Below are 19,995 nucleotides of genomic sequence, written 5' to 3' on the forward strand. Positions count from 1 at the left end.
AGGTGGAGCTTCTCCCCTGTGGATTAATATCTGCATTTATACAGTCAATGGATGCTGGAAAGACCTCGTTCACAGACGCTTTGTTTACCGCCACCCTTTTTGCTTTTTCCACCCAATTTCTCCATCACCTGATACCCTATTGTCTAATACACCATTTTGTCAAGTTGGATAGTCAATAGATATTTAATTTCACCTTAGAGAGGAGCACACTGTTTATGAATCAATGGCAAGGTTTTAAACATGACAGTATCAAACAAGAGGAGGCCATCAGAGGAGCTTTTGGATTAGCCAGAGTCCTGTGTGTTACCGATTTTGTTCCTGAGAATAGTTAGCGTACAAACAAGTTCGTAAAACCTAAGGGACAGATGTGGTTACACTATAAAACCAAAGATATTGTTCACAGTTTTGCTAGTGCTGGAGGAAGCTAGCAGGATTTAGCTGCTCAGGATTTAGGTTTCGATGCTCAGGGTGAGTTTTTACGCTTTACATTTTCGTTTCAGGTAGAAAAGCTAATATATTTTGATATTGAATATCATACACGCTATTAATTAGCATTTTTTCTTTTTTGTTTCATGCTTAAGGTATTATATCTCACCAAGGCTGCATGGATATATACAGTTGAATTATTCTCCCCCTGTGAATTTTTTTGTCTTCCTCAAATATTTTCCAAATGATGTTTAACAGGGCAAGGAATTTTTCACAGTATTTCCTGTAATTTTTTCTTCTGGAATAAAAGCAGTTTTTATTTTTTTTAAACCATTTTAAGGTCAATATTATTAGCCCCCTTAAGCAATGTATGTTTTGATTGTCCAGAGAACAAAATATTATGTTTAGAAATGTGTTGAAAAAAAATCTCCTTTCCATTAAGTGGGGAAAAATATATACAGTGTGGCTAATAATTCTGACTGTAATGATATGACAACTGTACATATACACACAAACACACATAAAATTAAATGTAAAAATGTTTGTTTACCCCAATTTGGGCTAAAACAACCAAGCATTTTTTTTACAGTGTATATATCTTTTTTAAAGTGTAATTTATTCTTTGAGTGTCTTTGAGTAAAGTCTCACAAAGTCCCTAAATTGATTAAAAAAGAAAAAAAATCTCTTAAAATGACATTTGTTAACGTGATATCAAGTCTGAATTTTCAGCATTGTTAGTCTTGTGTATCATTATTATTGTATTGTATTATTTTTAAATATTTAAATCAGCTGTGCTTAATATTTTCTTTTAGAAAATATGATATTGCTTTATTATTTTTTGATCAGCACTGAAAAGAACAGCACTGAAATGTAAATATCACTATTCCACTTGATAAATACAATTTTTTTTCGCATCATAGGCATAACATCATGTTAGTTACAGACATTATTATTACAGAAATTAATATTGCTGAACATTTTTCTTTGAAATACAGTTTTGCAAATTATTTTTCTAAATTTAGCTGAAGCACAGCTTGATCAGGCTGGTCGGCCATCTAAAAGAAATCTAATAAAAAATAGCCCAAAAGCCTTTAAGTTTTTAACTCTCTTTGAACAGGGTACCCTCCAACTTGAACAAATACTATAGTAATTTTTAGTAAACATATTTCTGAACCATACTGTTGTGGAAATTCTAGTTTCTGTGTTAACAACTATAACAATACAACTACAACTGCAACAACTACAGCAATACAATTACCCATTACAGTACACTCTCGGAAATAAAGGTATGCCAACACGAGGAGAACATGCAAACTCCACACAGAAATGCCAACTGACACAGCCGAGGCTGGAACCAGCGACCTTCTTGCTGTGAGGCGAACGTGAAACCCACTGCGCCACTGTGCAGCCCGCAAACAGGGTATCCTAAAATAAACCACAGTTAAATAAAGTATACTATAGTATTTATTACGGTTAGTTAATGCTACAATATGCTTTGACTAACAAAGTCTTATGAAACAATACAGGCATAGGCTTTATTATACTTTAGTATGGTTCAAACACACCTTAGAGCTTACTATAAATTACTATAGTATTTTTTTTTCATGTGGGCTGTTTTATATTTCCTTTGAATTCATTCATTGAATGATTGATTGATTGATTAAACAAATTATTTCTTTATATGCAGCTGCATTTTGAACCATTCGTATTGGTTTTACTCTGTTTTAGACCCCTCAAACATGAAGAAATGCCTTGAATACACCTTGCTCCTCATCGTCTCCGTGCTTCAAGGTAAACCCCTGTAACTCACAGTGCTCTTAGCCAAATATAATAACAGGAAGTTGCTTTTCGCACATACAACATGGACCCTTTTCACATATTTGGGTTTCTTAATAGCAGAAGATGTCATAGTAGAATAAACTTAAAGCACAGTCAATGGGAGAGTACAACAAATATATACTTTTTTACAATTATATTTGCTGAAATAATAAAAGAAAAAGGAATATAATTGTGTGAGACTGAAAACGGCAGCCAGAAGAGAGAACAACATCAAATTTAACATTACTGTCCTGTCCCATGGATGCTGCATTAAAAACACCTAGCATAAGCAGTAATTCGTTTTTTGTAATTTGATACAAACGTTATATAATACATACATAAATACATAAAAATATACATATGTTTTTATTTTAAATCAGAATATTAAAACATGCAAGAATTTAAGATGCTGATAACTGTTAAACGCGTCATAACAGTCTTGTGTGAAAAGGGTCCATGAAAGCGGCCGCCATTTTGTGTCTACCTTCACACACGAGCTCTGGGTCTTTCTCATTATTCTCCTCATTCACAGGCTCGCAGCAGCAGAGGATCATTGGAGGACAGGAGGTTCAGCCATACTCCATAAAGTACCAGGCCTCTGTCCAGTACAACAACTACCATTACTGCGGAGGAACACTCATACACCCGCAGTGGGTGGTCAGTGCTGCCCACTGCTGGAGACCGTGAGTACTTACATCAATTCATCCACAGACCACAACTAGCCATTTTAATCAACCTTTTCGACTTAACCAAGATAAAAAGAGTCCATCTTACGTCCTTTAGCTTATTTTGGTTTTTAATATTGTGCAAAGTAGGCTACCGTCTTCATAAATTGATAATAACTTCCCCTCATCACAGAAGATCTAATGACTTCCACTACAAATACCACAAAGCACATCATTAAACTGTTTAATAATTAACAATACCATTTAACCATTAAAACCAGTAAATATTTAGTTTAAAATGTGAGTTGGCACATATTCAAGATTTATTGGCTTTAACATGCCACTACTAGAAAGCAAAAACAGAAATCTAGCAGAGACTTAGGGATCAATACAGTTTACTTTAAAACCAATATGATTTATATTATAACTATTAATTAACCATTACATATTTCATGACGAGTTCAGTTTTTCTTTATCAGATGCCAAAAGCAAACATCAGATGGTAGCCTATTAATGTCCACTGTAAAAAAACGACACACAATTCATTCGTTGTCCTAACACAAATCGATTACGTTAACTTAACTTTTATACAAATTTAAGTGGATTGAACATAAAGCAATTACGTTGTCCCAAAAACCAAGAATTGTGTTGATTAAGCTCATTTTAAACAAGTAGTTTGAACAAACAGCAAATATATATATATATTTTTTGCATCTACATTTACAATGTGTTCTATATTGGTTATATCCAAGCCTAATTTCAGATAATCAGATGTTTAATTTCTTATAAATTGTTCAAATATTAATGTCTGAATTCCAGACTGTAGTTTACAACATGAATTTGTAAAATATTGGCTGTAATGTGTTCCCAACGGGCTCCTTGATGTCCAAACGACATCAAGCATGATGTCAAAAAACACAGTATCACTGTATTTTTATTGACTATAAGTTACATTGCAACTACATGCTGCCAAGCAATTGTCATTAGAGAATAAGAAGACTGTCTGCTTAATATCTGCTGACACTGCTCCACAGACATTCTTCATAACTTTGCAAGTACATGTCAATTTACACTAATCCTTACCCTAACTCTAACTTTACACTCTACTAATACTCTAAAGATAATTTATTGACTCACTCACTCGCTTAACTTGCGGTCTGTGTGGGTCCTAACGCCCCAGTATAGTGAAGAGGACTCTAAACTGCTCAATGAGCGCCGTCTTTTGGATGAGACGTTAAATCGAGGTTGTTAAAAACCCCAGGATGTCCTTCGAAAAAGAGTAGGCCTTTAACCCCAGCATCCTGGCCAAATTTGCCCACTGGCCTCTGTCCATCATGGCCTCCTAGCCATCCCCATATCATAATTGGCTGCATCACTCTGTCTCCTCTCCACCAATCTGGTGTGTGGTGCGCGGTCTGGCGCAATATGGCTGCCGTCACGTCATCCAGGTGGATGCTGCACACTAGTGGTGGATGAGGAGATTCCCCCAACATGTAAAGCGCTTTGAGTGTCCAGAAAAGCGCTATATAAATGTAAGGAATTATTATTATTAACATGTCACAACTCAACAAGCTGATACAGTGTACATGTGGTAGGCCGACACAAACTTTACTGTATGCAAAATTGTTTGTTTCTGCGGCCTCTCTTCACAGGAGCTATTTAATCAAAGTGGTGTTAAGTGAACATGACCTCTCCAAAATCGAGGGCTTTGAGCGGGTGTTCAATGTGTCCAAGGCCCTGGTGCATTACATGTACAATTACAGGACGTTTGATAGTGACATCATGCTTCTGAAAGTAAGTTCATTAAGCATCAAATCGATAAACGCAAATAAAAGTTATTATAATAAGCTGTGAAATTAAGCACATGACAATACTGTTATTGTGAGGATAACAAATCCCAGCAAACATTTTTTGTTTTTAACAGAAGTCTAATAGACGTCTAAACAAAGACAGCTTTGGTAAAACAAGGCTAAATTTGAGCTGTCAGTGAACGTCTGATAGACATCTAAGAATCTGCCAAAATTAGACTAGTCATCAAACACAAAAATATGAACGACTACATGTGTGAAGTCTGTCTAATCTGTATTTGATGACTAGTCTAGTTTTGGTCAATTCTTTGATGTCTATTAGGTTTTCACTGACAGCCTAAATTTACCCTTACTTTAGCCATGCCATCTACGTTTAGACGTCTATTGGATGTCTTAACATAAAATTGCTAGGTGGGATGTTTTTATTTGTTGTGATTGAAAACGGGAGTTATTCCATCAATTATTGATCTCTTAACTCTTCTGGAGTTAAAACGTCGGTATTGTGTTGTCTAAAATTGAATTTAAACATGTCTGAAAACATGGCATCATTTTAAATGACAATATTTTTATGTTAAATTCTGAAGAAACATCATTAGTAGGTACAGATTAAATGTAAAGGGGGACTTCATCTTTCTATACAGTGCATCCGGAATGTATTTATAGCGCTTCACTTTTTCCACATTTTTTTATGTTACAACCTTATTCCAAAATGGATTAAATTTCCTCAAAATTCTACACACAATACCCCATAATGACAATGTGAAAAAAAGAGTTTTTTTTAATTGTTGCAAGTTTATTAAAAATAAAAAAAAAACATCACATGTATATCAGTATTCACAGCCTTTGCTCAATACTTTGTTGATGCACCTTTGGCAGCAATTACAGCCTCAACTCTTTTTGAATATGATGCCACAAGCTTGGCACACCTGTCTTTGGGAATTTTTTGTTTCTTATGGTCTGAGAGTCCTTTAGATGCCTTTTGGCAAATTCCAGCAGTGAAGTGTCTTCTGTCCGGCCACTCTACCATACAGGCCTGATTGGTGGATTGCTGCACAGATGGTTGTCCTTCTGTAAGGTTTTCCTCTCTACACAAAAGAACGCTGGAGCTCAGACAGAGTGACCATCGGGTTATTGATTACCTCCCTGACTAAGCTTAGATGGCCGGCCAGCTCTAGGAGGAGTCCTGGTGGTTCCAAACATCTTCCACTTATGGATGATGGAGGCCTCTGTGCTCATTGGAACTTTTAGAGCAGCAGAAATGTTTCTGTAACCTTCCCCAGCCTTGTGCCTCAAGACAACCCTGTCTCTGAGGTCCACAGACAATTCCTTTGTCTTCATGCTTGGTTTGTGCTTTGACATGCACTGTCAACCCTGGGACCTTATATAGAAAGGTGTTTGCCTTTTCAAATCATGTCCAATAAACTGAATTTACCACAGATGAACTCCAATTAAGCTGCTGAAACATCTCAAGAATGATCAGTGGAAGCAGAATGTAGCTGAGCTCAATTTAGAGCTTCACGGCAAAGGCTGTGAATACTGATTCATATGAGATTTTTCAGGTATTTTATTTTTAATAAATTTGCAACAATTTCAAAAACTCTTTTTTCACATTGTGATTTTGGGGTATTGTGTGCAGAATTTTAAGGAAATTAATTAATTTAATCCATATTAGAATAAGTCTCTAACATTAAAAATGTGTAAAAAGTGAAGCGCTATGAATACTTTCTGGATGCACTGTATATTTATTTCCTCTAATACAAATCTGAATTTTCAGCATCATTACTCCAGTCTCCAGTGTTGATTTATTAAATTATTATCACTGTTATTATGTATTATGTACAGTTATTAAAAGATTATGTGTTGAAACTGTATGTACTGTATGTTGTATAAGCAGTTTATAATGCATGTGTTTGTGTGACTCAGTTGGAGAAGCCAGCAGAGCTCAGTGCCACCATCCAGCCAGCCGTGCTGCCGGTCTCCGCCCCGGCTCTACAAGGCGGCACAGTCTGTATCGTGAGCGGCTGGGGCGTCACTCAGGTCTACAGTTATTACCTGTCGCCCGTCCTGCGAGCTGTGGACGTCCAGATCATCCCGCAGTGCCAGTACTATTACTACTACAGAATCACAGACAACATGGTGTGCGCCGGCTCCCCGCTGGGCGGCAAAGACTCCTGCCAGGTGAAGCCTATAGGGTTTTTATTCTGAAACTGAGGACAGTGTGCACAGCAAGGTTAATGTAGTTAATGAAAACTGAGATTAAAAGTATTGGCCAAACATTTTCATTGACTGAATAATAAAAATAAACTCACAATAAATGAAAAACAAAGACTGAATCTAACAACAATCACCAAAAAACGAGCTGATATAAAATTATAATTAGCGAAAATAATATTTGTTTTCCAAATCCTTGCTTTAATTTACAAACTAAAGCAAATGAACTGTGATAATCTGAGATTTGTTGAAGGTTTTGGTTTGACTCTGCTAAAACAAACAGTCTCACGTGTTGGGCTGTGTTTGTCTGCAGGGCGATTCTGGCGGGCCGCTCATCTGTAATGGTTATTTTGAGGGCATCGTGTCCTGGGGCATCAGCTGTGCCAATGCTTATTTTCCTGGAGTCTACACCAAAGTCCGCAACTACATTCCCTGGATGACCTGGATAATCGAAAACGACACCAGCTAGAATGTTCAGTTTCCAACGGTTGTTGAATCGCTGTTAAAAATGACACCAGACGGTTGAAAAGATACTCAATATGATGGTCAAAGTCTGTTAGACAAAATCTGAGGATTAAATATACACAGTTAAAGTCAGAATTATTCACCCTACTGTGAATTTCTTTACTATGTCAAATATTTACCAAATTATGCTTAACAGGGTAAGGAATTTTTCACATTATTTCTTATAATATTTTTTCTTCTGGAGAAAGTCTAAAGGAATATAAATTTATGTAATCTATATATAACTGAAAGGTTGTTTTTAGGGTGTGACAGAACTTAAAATGTCTTGGTTTCCTGAGCTCTGACTATCCTCAAAGTAATGCAAATAGTCAGTTTCACAGCACAGCTGTGTTTATTGTGTTCTCAAGCCAGTCAACTGGCCAGACGGGTTCTGTCTCCAGAACCCCATTTGCACACTGTTTCATGCTAAAATGTATCGTGAATGGGTACTTATGTGCTGATGAGATCAGGCCTGGAAAGGCAGTTTACCCTGCCGACAACAACACTTTATTTGCATGCTTTGTTTTAGACTGTCCCCACCTACATGTGTCAATGTCTGTAAAACTGTATTTAAACTGAGTGTCTGCTGTACCAGTTGAGAGTTTCTTTCGATGACGCCACGTCTTCTTATTAAAGGATTCTGCTTTGAAGATACCCGAAAGTTCTCCCTGATTTTTTGCTCGTCTTAGAATTTCACAAAAGTTTGGTGCCGTGAGCCAGACTAGACAAATTCACAACAAGTCTTATTTGTTTTGTTTGGACTAGAATAAAAGCAGATTTCTTTTTACAACCATTGAAAGGTCAAAATTATTAGCCCCTTTAAGCTACATTTGTTTTGAATGTCTACAGTACAAACAATCAATATACAATGATTTGCCTAATTACCCTAACTTGCCTAATTACCCTAGTTAAGCCTTTAAATGTTACTTTAAGCTGAATATAGCATCTTGAAAAATACCTAGTCAAATATTATGTACTGTCATCATGGCAAAGATAAAAGAAATCAGTTATTAGAAATGAGTTATTAAAACTATTATCTTTTAGAAATGTGTTAAAAAAAATCTGCCCTCCGTTAAACAGAAATTGGGGAATAAAATATACAGGTGGCTAATAATTCTGACTACAACTGTATGTATGTATTTATGTATGTATGTATGTATGTATGTATGTATGTATGTATGTATGTATGTATGTATGTATGTATGTTGGTAGTAGAAGTTCTCATTTTTAAACATTAGGAATGACATATTTTGATGTATTTTGTAAGCGTTCTGTCATTGACTTGTTCCCAACATGTCTGAAAATCTTTCCTCTGTTGAACATTTTGAAGAATCTCAGAAACTGGTAGCCATTGTCTTATGGTATCTTTCTTATGAATCATATTCTTTCCTATGAATGTCAATGGCTACCCCTTTCCAACATTCTTCTAAATATTATATATGTATTATTTTACAGAAAACAAGAAACTCATACTGGCTTAAAAGTTTGAGCAAATGGTAAATAAATGATCAATTTCAAAATGAACATTTCCTAATCATGTACTCACCCTCAAGTGGTTCCAAACCTTTATGTGTTTCTTCTGTTGAACACACAAGAAGATGTCTTGAAGAAAGCTGAAAACCTGTAACCATTGATTTCAATATAGAAGTAATAGAAAAACAAACAGTTCACAATTCTTCCTGTATTTCCAGCCTTATCTCACGAGGAAACTTAACTATTTTACATTTTGTCAATTTAGTGGCTCATTCGTACGGTTCAGTCGTACGAAAATGTATGATTTTTAAGAGGAGGCAATGGCAAACCACACACCTAAACACGACCGTCATTTGGGGGATGTTTTTATAGCAATCCAAAAAAAGAAAAGCCTCACGGCAGCCTGATTTTACCACATTTTCACCCTGTTATTTACTTGTTTATTTTATTTTTTAGCTTTTGCTTTTGTCTTACCTGCATTCTGGAACCATTCTTCACCAGACTCAAACCCCTTTGTGACAGTCAACAGATTGGAAAAATCTTGATGGTTCTGTGGGTCTCATCTATCAAATCTGATCTTTATTTTGTATTCTCTATTGGATTCGGATCAAGTGATTGGCTGGGCCATTCTACAGCTTGATTTTCTTTCTCTAAAAAGCATTTGAGAGTTTCCTTGGCTGTGTTTTGATCATTGTCTTGCTGCGAATGGAGATGTTAGACTGAAGCAGCTGATATTCATTTACACTGAGGAAGGGCAGAGGGTTGCTGAAAAACTACTGAGAGATTTCAGCTGTCTGGGCTTTCACTGCCTTTCTACACCTCCCTTTCTTCATGTGTTCAACACTATTTCTCTGTGTCATTTCACATTAGTACACATAACTTCATTTGTAAATCAATTTGTTTTGTTTTCTTTAGATATAGGGATTTCTTTGGTTGTTACCAACATCCGATAAAAATTTAAAGTCAACAGCACCTTTAGAAATATGTTTTCTGAGAAAAATGCTGACGCTTATACATATAGTGTCACCCTATTTCTCAAACAAGGATTCAAATGTATTTATAGATGGAATCAGAACAGGTTATACATTTCAGAAACTTTCAGATGTGGTTAAATTCACATTTATATCGACACAACATTTAATTCCAACAAGCGTACAGTAACTGGCCATCTCCATTTAAATTCCTTTTATTTTTAATGTCATTTCAAGGCGGGGGAGCGTGAAAGAATAAACGGCGCAGTTGGCCTATTAATCTCCAGCTGTCTGCGGTGAAAAGCGAAGGATTTTTCACAGCTACTCCACTGGGAGTGCGAGTGTGTTATTGTGCGGTGACCTTTATTCCTCAAGGCTGAGGGAAAAGGTTGCTATGTCGTCCCTGACTGGAAATTACATAAGTTTACAGCACGACAGCATCACACACATCAAACACGGAGCATATGGGAGGAGGGAGAGCAGGGAAAAGGGGATTGGATGTGACATATGGAAAAAAAAAAAATCAAACTAAATCACAGGCAACTCTGCTAAGCCACAGAAAGACTACACACACACTTCATAGCAACATGGGAGACCAAAAGATGATGCACGAGCTTATTAATGGGTTGAATGGGCACTTGTTGGGAATAAAAGAGTTGACTCGGAAATCTCTAGAGGCCAAGACGTTTGCCTATTGCCCATACAGCAAGTTTCGAGTCGGGGCGGCACTGCTAACACATGATGGGACGGTTTTCACAGGTGAGAATAATATAATATAATATAATATAATATAATATAATATAATATAATATAATATAATATAATATAATATAATATAATATAATATAATATAATATAATATAGAGATAACATTCATTTAGAAACTGCTGGATCAAGACTGATCACCCCTGCCAACCCCTCATAATAATAATATTAATAATAATAATAATAATAATAATAATAATAATAATAATAATAATAATAATAATAATAATGATAATAGTAATTATAATAATACATAACAGTTTGTAAACCTTTATTGCCTTGAATTTTAACATGGAGATTGTTGTATACAAGTATACATCTGTCCCTTATTTAGCTATATGTGCTGAGTTTATTTTTTTACCCCCATGTTTTTGATGTATCTAAGTGTGTATCAATACAGTTTTTTTTTGTTTTCTCAGAATTTTCCCCCTTTTTCCTTTCTATCTGTGTTTTTGGTGGTTGTTATGTTTGTAAATTGTAAATTTTTTTAAATATATCATTAAAAAAGTTGATCCAGGAGGTTGTTATCGCAGAATAACACTAGTCACGAAAGCGAAGCACTTTTGTATAAGACTGAAGAGCTTTATTGTGTGAAAATAACCATCCTGGATGTACTTTATTCCGCTTATTACACGGCTACTTGCCATACAATATGAAAATTAGACAAAACATTGTTCATTGGACGTTCACTGTAATATGAATGTGATATTATACACAGGGGCGGATTCAGTAATTTGGGGGCTCTAAGCAATTGCAGCCATGGGGCCCAAAAGTACAAATTTGCACCTTTTGAATTGTCTAGCGCTTTGAGTTTAAGAAAAGCGCATTACAAATAAAATGTATTATTATTATGATTATTTATTCATCTGTTTGTTTGTTTTTGTTTTGCTGTCTTGTCTTTTTTCCTTGTATCAGACATCTTTTCTTAAAACAACATTAGAATTTTATTTGTTAGACCTTCACCGTACAAAATATGATAGAAAACTATATATAATTAATTATATATAATGTATATTTATAATTATATTTAATGTTATAATAAATTTTTTTTTAATTAACTAGGTATTTATTGGGGGCCCCCAAGTTTTCTACTTAAAGCCCTTTGTAGAACAACGCTAATTTCACTCGCAAAACCGTTGCAGTTTCCAACAGAATATTTATGATTGATTAAAAAAAATTGTTGCCCTCATGATGGGATGAGAACAAAGGTTTTCTCAGGACAGCCAAGTTTTATTTGCAAGTAAAGTAAAACATTAAGGCCCAGTTTCACAAACAAGGACTAGGCCTAAGTTAAATTAGGCTATTTAAGCCACATTTATTAAAACGGCCTTAGAAAATTTTCCAGTCATTTCCAGCCTGGTCTTAGCTGGTCAGGCTGGAAAATGACCAGCTAAAACCAGCTTGACCAGCCTGATTTTGGCTGGGCTCCCAGCCTGGTTAGGCTGGTCAAGCTGGTTTTAGCTAGTCATCACCCAGCCTCACCAGCTAAGACCAGGCTGGAAATGACTGGAAACCAGCCTGGAAATGGCCAAAACCCCTCTAAAACTAGGCTGGTCGACCAGCTTAAACCAGCCAACCAGCCTAGGATGGTTTAAGCTGTTTTTTTTAGTAGGGACGGATGAATGAATGTAGCGGAAGCCATGCTATGTGTTTAAAGGATAATCATTTGGTGATTTATTAAAATCGATACTCAATCAATAGTCAAATTAAATCATTTTTTTGCATAATTAGTAGTCTAATATTCAAGCTGACTAATGATGACTCTGGTTGAGTAATGTAATGATTATTGCTCTCTCAGATGAAGTGACGCAGCCTTGAACTGCAGTGAAGCAGCACTTATTGACTGCTGTTCAAAGACCTCAGTGTTACTCACTACAGAAGCACGAGACGCACGTTTTATTTTTCTTCTTTGTCGTCAGAAAGTAAATAAAAACTTGGCCCTTGACCTGACAGGCCCCTCCAGACCACCCAATAGAAATCACACTCACTACAAAACACAAGTACAGGACGTACCTTACGTAATGTTTGTCTGATGTGTTTACAGTGTGATGCAATGCATTTTTAAACAGAGGCCACTGAATGTTAAAGAGGATCTATTATGCAAAAATCACTTTTATAAAGGGTCGTGTGGCAGCAGTGTGTGAATATAACCAGCTTCTAATAGTAAAAATGTAATAATTAAATTTTTCATAATCACACCTGATAAAAACAGTCTGCACAAACACTTTGATTGGCATTCTGCCTTTGTACGTTTCATCAGAAGGGAAAAGCCCCGCCCACTAGTGACCATCTCTTCCTCATTAGCATAGGACGTTAAGGCTGGCTCACACTGTGCGATTTTTTTTATAATCCTGAACGATTGTAGCATGTCAGACTACACGAACATGGCTCGCGTGTCACACTGTGAGACTGAACGACAACGAAGACGAGCCAAAAACAAAAGAAAACGCCCCTGGAGTTTGACGTCATCAACCCGTGTCACTTTCACTATCCCGCGTTCTGAAATGATTCCTCATAGCAAATGTAAACAATCTGTAGCGGAAATTTAGCAAACAGCGCGTCTTAATAATAAAACCAGGAAGAAAAAAACAGTTTTGACATATCCCAGTGGTCATTTGAATTGTCGCATTGATTGCGTCATCAAATTGAGAGCTCCTATTGGTTCTTGGATTGACGCTCATCGCAGCTGTTGTCACACTGTAGGAAAGTGTCTGAAACCTTCTGACACTTTCACAACTTCTAACTTCACTAAGCGGCTATCATTTCCCAAATTTGTCTCAGATGACAAAATCCTGGCTGAAATCATGGCTTTAGTCTTGTTTTTGAATCTGCCACTATGCTGACACACATGCATTTGTAGCCCCGCCCTCTTTTGAAAAGAGCCCAATCTCATTTGAATTTAAGTCAGCGCAATAGAGGAATTACCAACCTACGTCACACATGATGTCACACCGGTTCCCGGTAGCAATAGCAAACATGTCGTGTTGTGTGGTAGGATGCCAAATTTGAAAGTCCCAAAATAGAAAACTTTTACCGTACACCACACTGCTTTTAATGCCAACCGCAGACGTTTTTGGCTAAAAGGGAGCTGAATAGAGTGATGACCTAATTATGAATGCTCGACTCTGACGTTCTCATTTCATATCAGGTAAGCTCACGCTATGCGGAATCATACACATTACTCGTTTTTTATTACAGCAATGATTTCAGCTAGAACAGTTAAATATGGTGAATTAAACTGCGGACACTGAATGCTGAGAATGAAATGTAAAATTGTAAGTTCACATACCCTGCTGTACAGGTGCAGTTCAGTGTCAGAATGCAGTTGTTTTGCTTGTTGATGATTGCCCAGGCCTTTTATAGCTCCGTCTTCTTTTCTTGTCTTTGGCTAGGCAGAACATCGGTTTTTAGCACTACATAGTTTTGAATCTGGTAATCATGGAAGATTATTTCTTACACATGACCACACAGAGCAACATTGTTGGCATCCAAAGCCTTGTAGGTCTTGTAAAATCACTTGGAGTTTCAATGAGATAGTATATTTGAGGTTGGATGCTTGGTCATTTCGTCTTATCCAATATTCATTGTGAGGGTGCTATCGCAAATGGACCTGTCAGACGAATGCCGCTCACTTTAACGCTAATTTAGCAGAATCGCTGTGCTTATCACTGGGTGACGAGCTGTTATAATATGCTGGAAGCATTATGTAATTAATATATATAATATGTAATCAATATAACTTATTTCAAAGTCAACAACAAACTCTGTCCACATCGGATGTCATTCCCTTGCTGTAAATGCTAATGCTCCCTGTTTTTTCTGCATCCTCGCTGCGTGCGCATCCTGAATGTTTACAAACATGGGAATGTGTCTATAGCCTAGTGGTTAGCGCGTTGACATATCATGCAGTAGCACTTCAGGGCGTCCCGAGTCCGAATCCAGGCTCAAGGACTTTTCCCATCCCTACCCGTTCCCCCTCTGTCTCCCACTTAGCTTCCTGTCTAAAACACTGTCCTATTCGCTTAATAAAGGCAAAAAGGCCAAAAATAAATCTTTAAATCTAATTTGAATTTAAAGCGACGGTCACCAAAAGCGACACAATTACAATCCAAGCCTAAAAGGGTCAGTTTCAGAGAGTTCTAAAACATTATTTATGTGGTATTATGAGATGAAACTTTGCATACACACTCTAAAGGTTCACTTTAAAGGGATGCTAAAAAAATGCTAATTAACTAACTATTTTATGAGTTTATTTTTTCTGAACACGAAAGAAGATATTTTTAAGAATGTTGGTAGCTGTTGACTTCCAGAGTAAGAAAATAAATACTATTGAAGACAATCCATCCATCCATGGATGTGAATTACACCCAGAAAATGAATTTAAACTGATTTTAAAGCTGAATAAACACAATTCTTGATTTTTTGTAGGGGACAACTTTATTGTTTTTGTCTAATGCACTTAAATTTGCGCATTTTTTTAAAGCTAACTTAATCGATTTGTGTTGGGACAACATGAAGGAAGTGTGTGGACCCCAGCATTTTTTACAGTGTAGATTTATGTACAAAACTCATTAAACAGAATAAGAAGCATAAAACATTTGTGAAAAAAAAGCCAAAAAAGAACAAAATCAAGTCACTTGCTGATAAACTGGCTCCAAAAACTGGTTTCCATCATAGTTTATGCATCTTTCCATATTGCATAAAAAGTTTATCCTACTCAGTCGTGTGCATATGTATTGTATATGCATATTTTTGATACAATGATACAATTGATCAAAAAGCGCATAAAAATAGGCCAATGGTAACATGGATCCAACATTCTTCAAATTATCTCCTTTTGTATTCAACAGAAGAAAGAAGCTCAAACACTTTGTAAACAAGTGAATAAATGATGGCAGAATTAAATTGCCTTTAATTAAAACAGAATACATATTTTCATACACAAACCTTTTAATTATGTCTCCACATCAGGATGTAACGTGGAAAACGCATGCTTCAACTTGGGAATCTGTGCTGAGAGAGTTGCCATTTCCAAAGCTGTATCTGAGGGCTACAGGGATTTTAAAGCCATTGCTATTGCGAGGTAAACTTCTACACGCACTCAGCTGGCCCTCTAGTGGTGGGAAATACCATAGCAACATTTCTGACCACTTTAAACGCTCGCATTTGTGAAAAGATAAAGCAATGATGTGTCTTTTTCAGTGATATGTGTGAGAACTTTATTTCCCCGTGTGGAGGCTGCCGGCAGTTCATGAGAGAGGCAAGTTCCTTTTTACTCAGTATTCAGTGCTTCAAGGATTTTACAACAAAAATTATTAAGTGGCGAGTTTTTGCTAATTTTCCAGCAAATTTCACTCCATTTCCTAAGTTTTGCTGTGAAAATATACACTGTTAAAAAATTCTTGCTGCCTTCATCTTTTTTTGTTGTTGAATCAACTTAATTTTTCCTAGTCGTCTCATATCATAACGTACATTCACCGGCCACTTTATTAGGTACACCTTACTAGTACCGGGTTGGACCCGCTTTTGGCTTCAGAACTGCTTTAATCCTTCGTGGCATAGATTCAACAAGCTACTGGAAATATTCCTCAGAGATTTTGCTCCATATTGACACAGTGGCTGCAGATTTGTCGGCTGCACATCCATGATGCTAATCTCCCGTTCCACCGCATCCCAAAGGTGCTCTATTGGATTGAGATCTTGTGACTGTGGAGGCCATTTGAGTACAGCGAACTCATTGTCAGTTCAAGAAACCAGTCTGGCAACGTTTCTCCAATCTTCTATTGTCCAGTTTTGGTGAGCCTGTGTGAATTGTAGCCTCAGTTTACATGTTCTTAGCTGACAGGAGCGGCACCCGGTGTGGTCTTCTGCTGCTGTAGCCTATTATCCTCAAGGTTGGACGTGTTGTGTGTTCAGAGATGCCCTTCTGCAGACCTCGGTTGTAACGAGTGCTTATTTGAGTTACTGTTGCCTTTCTATCAGCTCAAAACAGTCTGGCCATTCTCCTCTGACCTCTGGCATCCAGAGCCAACAAGGCAATCAGGGGGCATGGTTAAGTATGTTAGCCATGTCCAATACCTCGGATAGACCTAATCTGAGAATTTAACTGAAAGCAAACAGGAAGTGCATTTTCAGATTTTAATTTTAGATTACAAGGGCAAACTGTTTTTTTTCGTTATGACACACACATTGATGAATTGCTCACTGCAAAACTAGCAATGCGAGCTGACAACATCATATGTTTTAGTTTTGATCCCATTTATACTTTAACACACCGGTTGAGCACAATCTATTCACAAATACCACACGTTTTTAAATATAAATCATGATCCGACCGTCCAAAATATGCGGGAAATCTGCAGCAATGTACAAAAAAATGTGAACCCCCAAATTTTGCGTTTACAAATTGAGATTAATCATCTATTACTCTTGTTTTTTCGTCCACAGTTTGGTTCTAACTGGGATGTGTATTTGTCCAAACCCGACGGTTCCTACGTGGAGATGACAGTCGAGGAACTTCTGCCGGCATCATTCGGACCAGAGGACTTAAAAATGAAGAAAGTGAACATTCGGAATGAGTTTTGAAGAGGAGATTTTAGAGGAGAACCAACAGTTGAAGTCAAGATTATTCAGCCTCCTGTTAATTTTCTTTTTTAAATATTTACCAAATGATGTTTAACAACAATTATTTTTTACAGTATTTCCTTTAATATTTCTTCTTCTGGAGAAAGTCTTATTTGTTTTAATTCGGCTAGAATAAAAGCAGTTCCTAATTTTTTTAAACCATGTTAAGGTCAATATTATTAGCCCCTTAAGCAATATTTGTTTTCGGTTGTCCTCAGAACAAACCACTGTCATACAATGACTTGCCTAATTACCCTAACTTATGGAGTTAGATGAGTCTTAAAAATAATACATTTACAAGATAAAATTCATACAAGCCCAGCACAATTCACATTTACAGAATCCAAAACACAATTCATAAATACAACAGATAATTTGAAGGTCGCTGGTTCGAGCCTCGGCTAGGTCAGTTGGCGTTTCTGTGTGGAGTTTGCATGTTCTCCCTGTGTTCGCGTGGGTTTCCTCCGGGTGCTCTGGTTTCCCCCAGTCCAAAGACATGCGGTGCAGGTGAATTGGGAAGGCTAAATTGTCCGTAGTGTATGAGTGTGAATGAGTGAGTGAGTGAGTGAGTGAGTGAGTGTGTATGGATGTTTCCCTGAGATGGGTTGCAGCTGGAAGGGCATCCGCTGCATAAAAACATGCTGGATAAGTTGGCGGTTCATTCCGCTGTGGCGACCCCAGATTAATAAAGGGACTAAGCCGAAAAGAAAATGAATGAATGAATGAATGAAACTGTGAATTCGCAAGTAAAAATCGACAATTTTTTTTCATCAAATGAATTGGATTTGTGTATTTTTGAATCGTGTTTTGAATTTAGGACTTGGATTTTGTTAATTGTTAATTAAAAAAATGTAAAAGTTAAAAAATTAAAAGTTAATTGTGTTGAGGATGTAAGAATTTTATGTTGTAAATGTATTTTTTGAGACTCATCTGACTCCATATAACTTGCCTAATAAACCTAGTTAAGCCTTTCAATATTACTTGAAGCTGAATACTAGTATCTTGAAAAATATCTAGTCAATTATTATTTACTGTCATCATGGCAAAGATAAAAGATCAGTTATTAGAAATGAGTTATTAAAACTATTGTTGAACAAGTTTCCTACAGTGTGACAACAGCTGCGATGAGCGTCAATCCAAGAACCAATAGGAGCTCTGAATTTGATGATGCAATCAATGCGACAATTTAAATGACCAATGGGATATGTCAAAACTGTTTTTTTCTTCCTGGTTTTATTATTGAGACGCGCTGTGTGCTAACTATTGTTAAATCTTCTTTCCGTTAAACAGAAATTGGGGAACAAATTTACAGGAGGGCTAATAATTCTGACTTCAACTGTATATGAGAGTTTTGCTGTGTATATAGAACATTGTGAATGATTGTGTTTAAAGGGATAGTTCACCCACAATGAAAACTCCCTCATCATCTATTCTCCCTCATGTGGTTTTAAGCCTTTATGAGTTTCTATCTTCTGTTGAAAACATTAGATCAATGGTCTCAAACTCAATTCCTGGAGGGCTGCAGGTCTGTACAGTTTAGTTCCAACCACCTCCAACTCACACCTGCTTAATAGTCTCTGTTTCTCAATATGCGTTCTTCAGCGTCCTCGTGTAACTTCATCATCGACTGCCAAAGTTCAGTTCCAAAACTCAAGACCACAAGGACGGACGCATGAAAGTTCCCAGATGTGTTCTTGATATCGAGGTGGCATCGATGCAGACTCGCTTGAGAAGTTCCAGAAGTCATTGCGACTGAATAAAGGAGGTGGGAAACGCAGCGTTTTATATAGATTTAATATTAAAGTTCAGAGACATAACTTATTTAGCTCATGAGTTTCCCTGAAGGAGATGGTGACAGTAAACATTACCATGAAAATCTTAATAAAAGCATGAGTTCGTATTAAAATATGTTTTATTTGTAAGGTCTTTATGCATGTTATATATATTAAAAAGGGGAAAACAATAAATTGTTGTATGAATGATGTTATGCATGAAGGTCATGTGACCATCAGGAAGAAGGCAGCATCTCATTTCTCACAGGATGCTTTCTCTATTCGCGTGGTCTGCCGTGTTCGTTCTTCTGAGATAACTTGGCAAGGCCGTTCTTCACAAGAACGCAAGTCCATTCTCGGCATTCTTGGAATTGAGAAACAGCCTAGTAGTCTTGAACACCTTGATTATTTGGATCAGCTGTGTTTGATTAGGGTTAGAGTGAAACTTTGCAGAGCTGCGGCCCTCCAGGAACTGAGTTTGAGACCTATGCCTTAAAAGATATTTGGAAGAATTCTGGTTGATGGCACCCATCGACTTCTATAGTCATTTTTTGCCTACTATGGAAGTCAGTGGGTACTAACTAGCAGCATTCTACAAAATATCTTCTTTTGTGTTCAAGAAACTCAAACAGGTTTAAAACAAGTGAAGCGGGTATAAATGATGAATGGACTTTCGCCATCAGCTATCCCTTTAACAGTGCTGAATGTTAACTAATTTATATACTCTTGTAATGTATGTAAAGAAATTATTCTTATTTTTGAATAAACACTAAGGGCCCTATCATACATCCGGTGCAATAAGTGTATGGTGGGATTTGTTGCTATTTTCAGACCAGCGCAACTGTCATTTACCTGTTTTGAGCCATGTTGTTTAAATAGCAAATCCATTTGCGCCTCTTTGTGGACTCATGGGTGTGTCGGTCAATAAAGGAGGTCTGTTATTGCGCATTGTTTGTGT

The 19,995-nt window shown here is 36.7% G+C and overlaps 2 protein-coding genes across 2 annotated transcripts; both read left to right on the forward strand.

The window, feature by feature from the left end:
• Window positions 1-273: 273 nt before the first annotated feature.
• Window positions 274-8,086, forward strand: si:dkey-33m11.8 (trypsin-3). Its single transcript, XM_056468063.1, has 6 exons — window positions 274-468; window positions 2,155-2,217; window positions 2,777-2,927; window positions 4,562-4,703; window positions 6,641-6,895; window positions 7,242-8,086. Exons 2-6 carry the CDS (start codon window positions 2,166-2,168, stop codon window positions 7,395-7,397), a joined length of 756 nt encoding a protein of 251 aa, XP_056324038.1. The 5' UTR covers window positions 274-468; window positions 2,155-2,165; the 3' UTR covers window positions 7,398-8,086.
• A 2,279-nt stretch (window positions 8,087-10,365) lies between these two features.
• Window positions 10,366-19,823, forward strand: cdab (cytidine deaminase b). The gene is made up of 4 exons (XM_056467650.1): window positions 10,366-10,635; window positions 15,613-15,724; window positions 15,844-15,901; window positions 17,089-19,823. Exons 1-4 carry the CDS (start codon window positions 10,464-10,466, stop codon window positions 17,224-17,226), a joined length of 480 nt encoding a protein of 159 aa, XP_056323625.1. The 5' UTR covers window positions 10,366-10,463; the 3' UTR covers window positions 17,227-19,823.
• The last annotated feature ends 172 nt before the right edge of the window (window positions 19,824-19,995 follow it).

Source organism: Danio aesculapii, chromosome 11, assembly GCF_903798145.1.
Source record: "Danio aesculapii chromosome 11, fDanAes4.1, whole genome shotgun sequence".
NCBI classification, from domain to species: domain Eukaryota; kingdom Metazoa; phylum Chordata; class Actinopteri; order Cypriniformes; family Danionidae; genus Danio; species Danio aesculapii.

Bases quoted from the DNA above. Each gene is read 5' to 3' on its own strand.
- cdab (XM_056467650.1), top strand. From the start codon at position 10,464: ATGGGAGACCAAAAGATGATGCACGAGCTTATTAATGGGTTGAATGGG. The intron at 10,636-15,612 runs GTGAGAATAATA...TCTCCACATCAG, and splicing joins TGATGGGACGGTTTTCACAG to GATGTAACGTGGAAAACGCA. The intron at 15,902-17,088 runs GCAAGTTCCTTT...TTTCGTCCACAG, and splicing joins GCCGGCAGTTCATGAGAGAG to TTTGGTTCTAACTGGGATGT.
- si:dkey-33m11.8 (XM_056468063.1), top strand. From the start codon at position 2,166: ATGAAGAAATGCCTTGAATACACCTTGCTCCTCATCGTCTCCGTGCTT. The intron at 2,218-2,776 runs GTAAACCCCTGT...CCTCATTCACAG, and splicing joins CATCGTCTCCGTGCTTCAAG to GCTCGCAGCAGCAGAGGATC. The intron at 6,896-7,241 runs GTGAAGCCTATA...GTTTGTCTGCAG, and splicing joins GCGGCAAAGACTCCTGCCAG to GGCGATTCTGGCGGGCCGCT.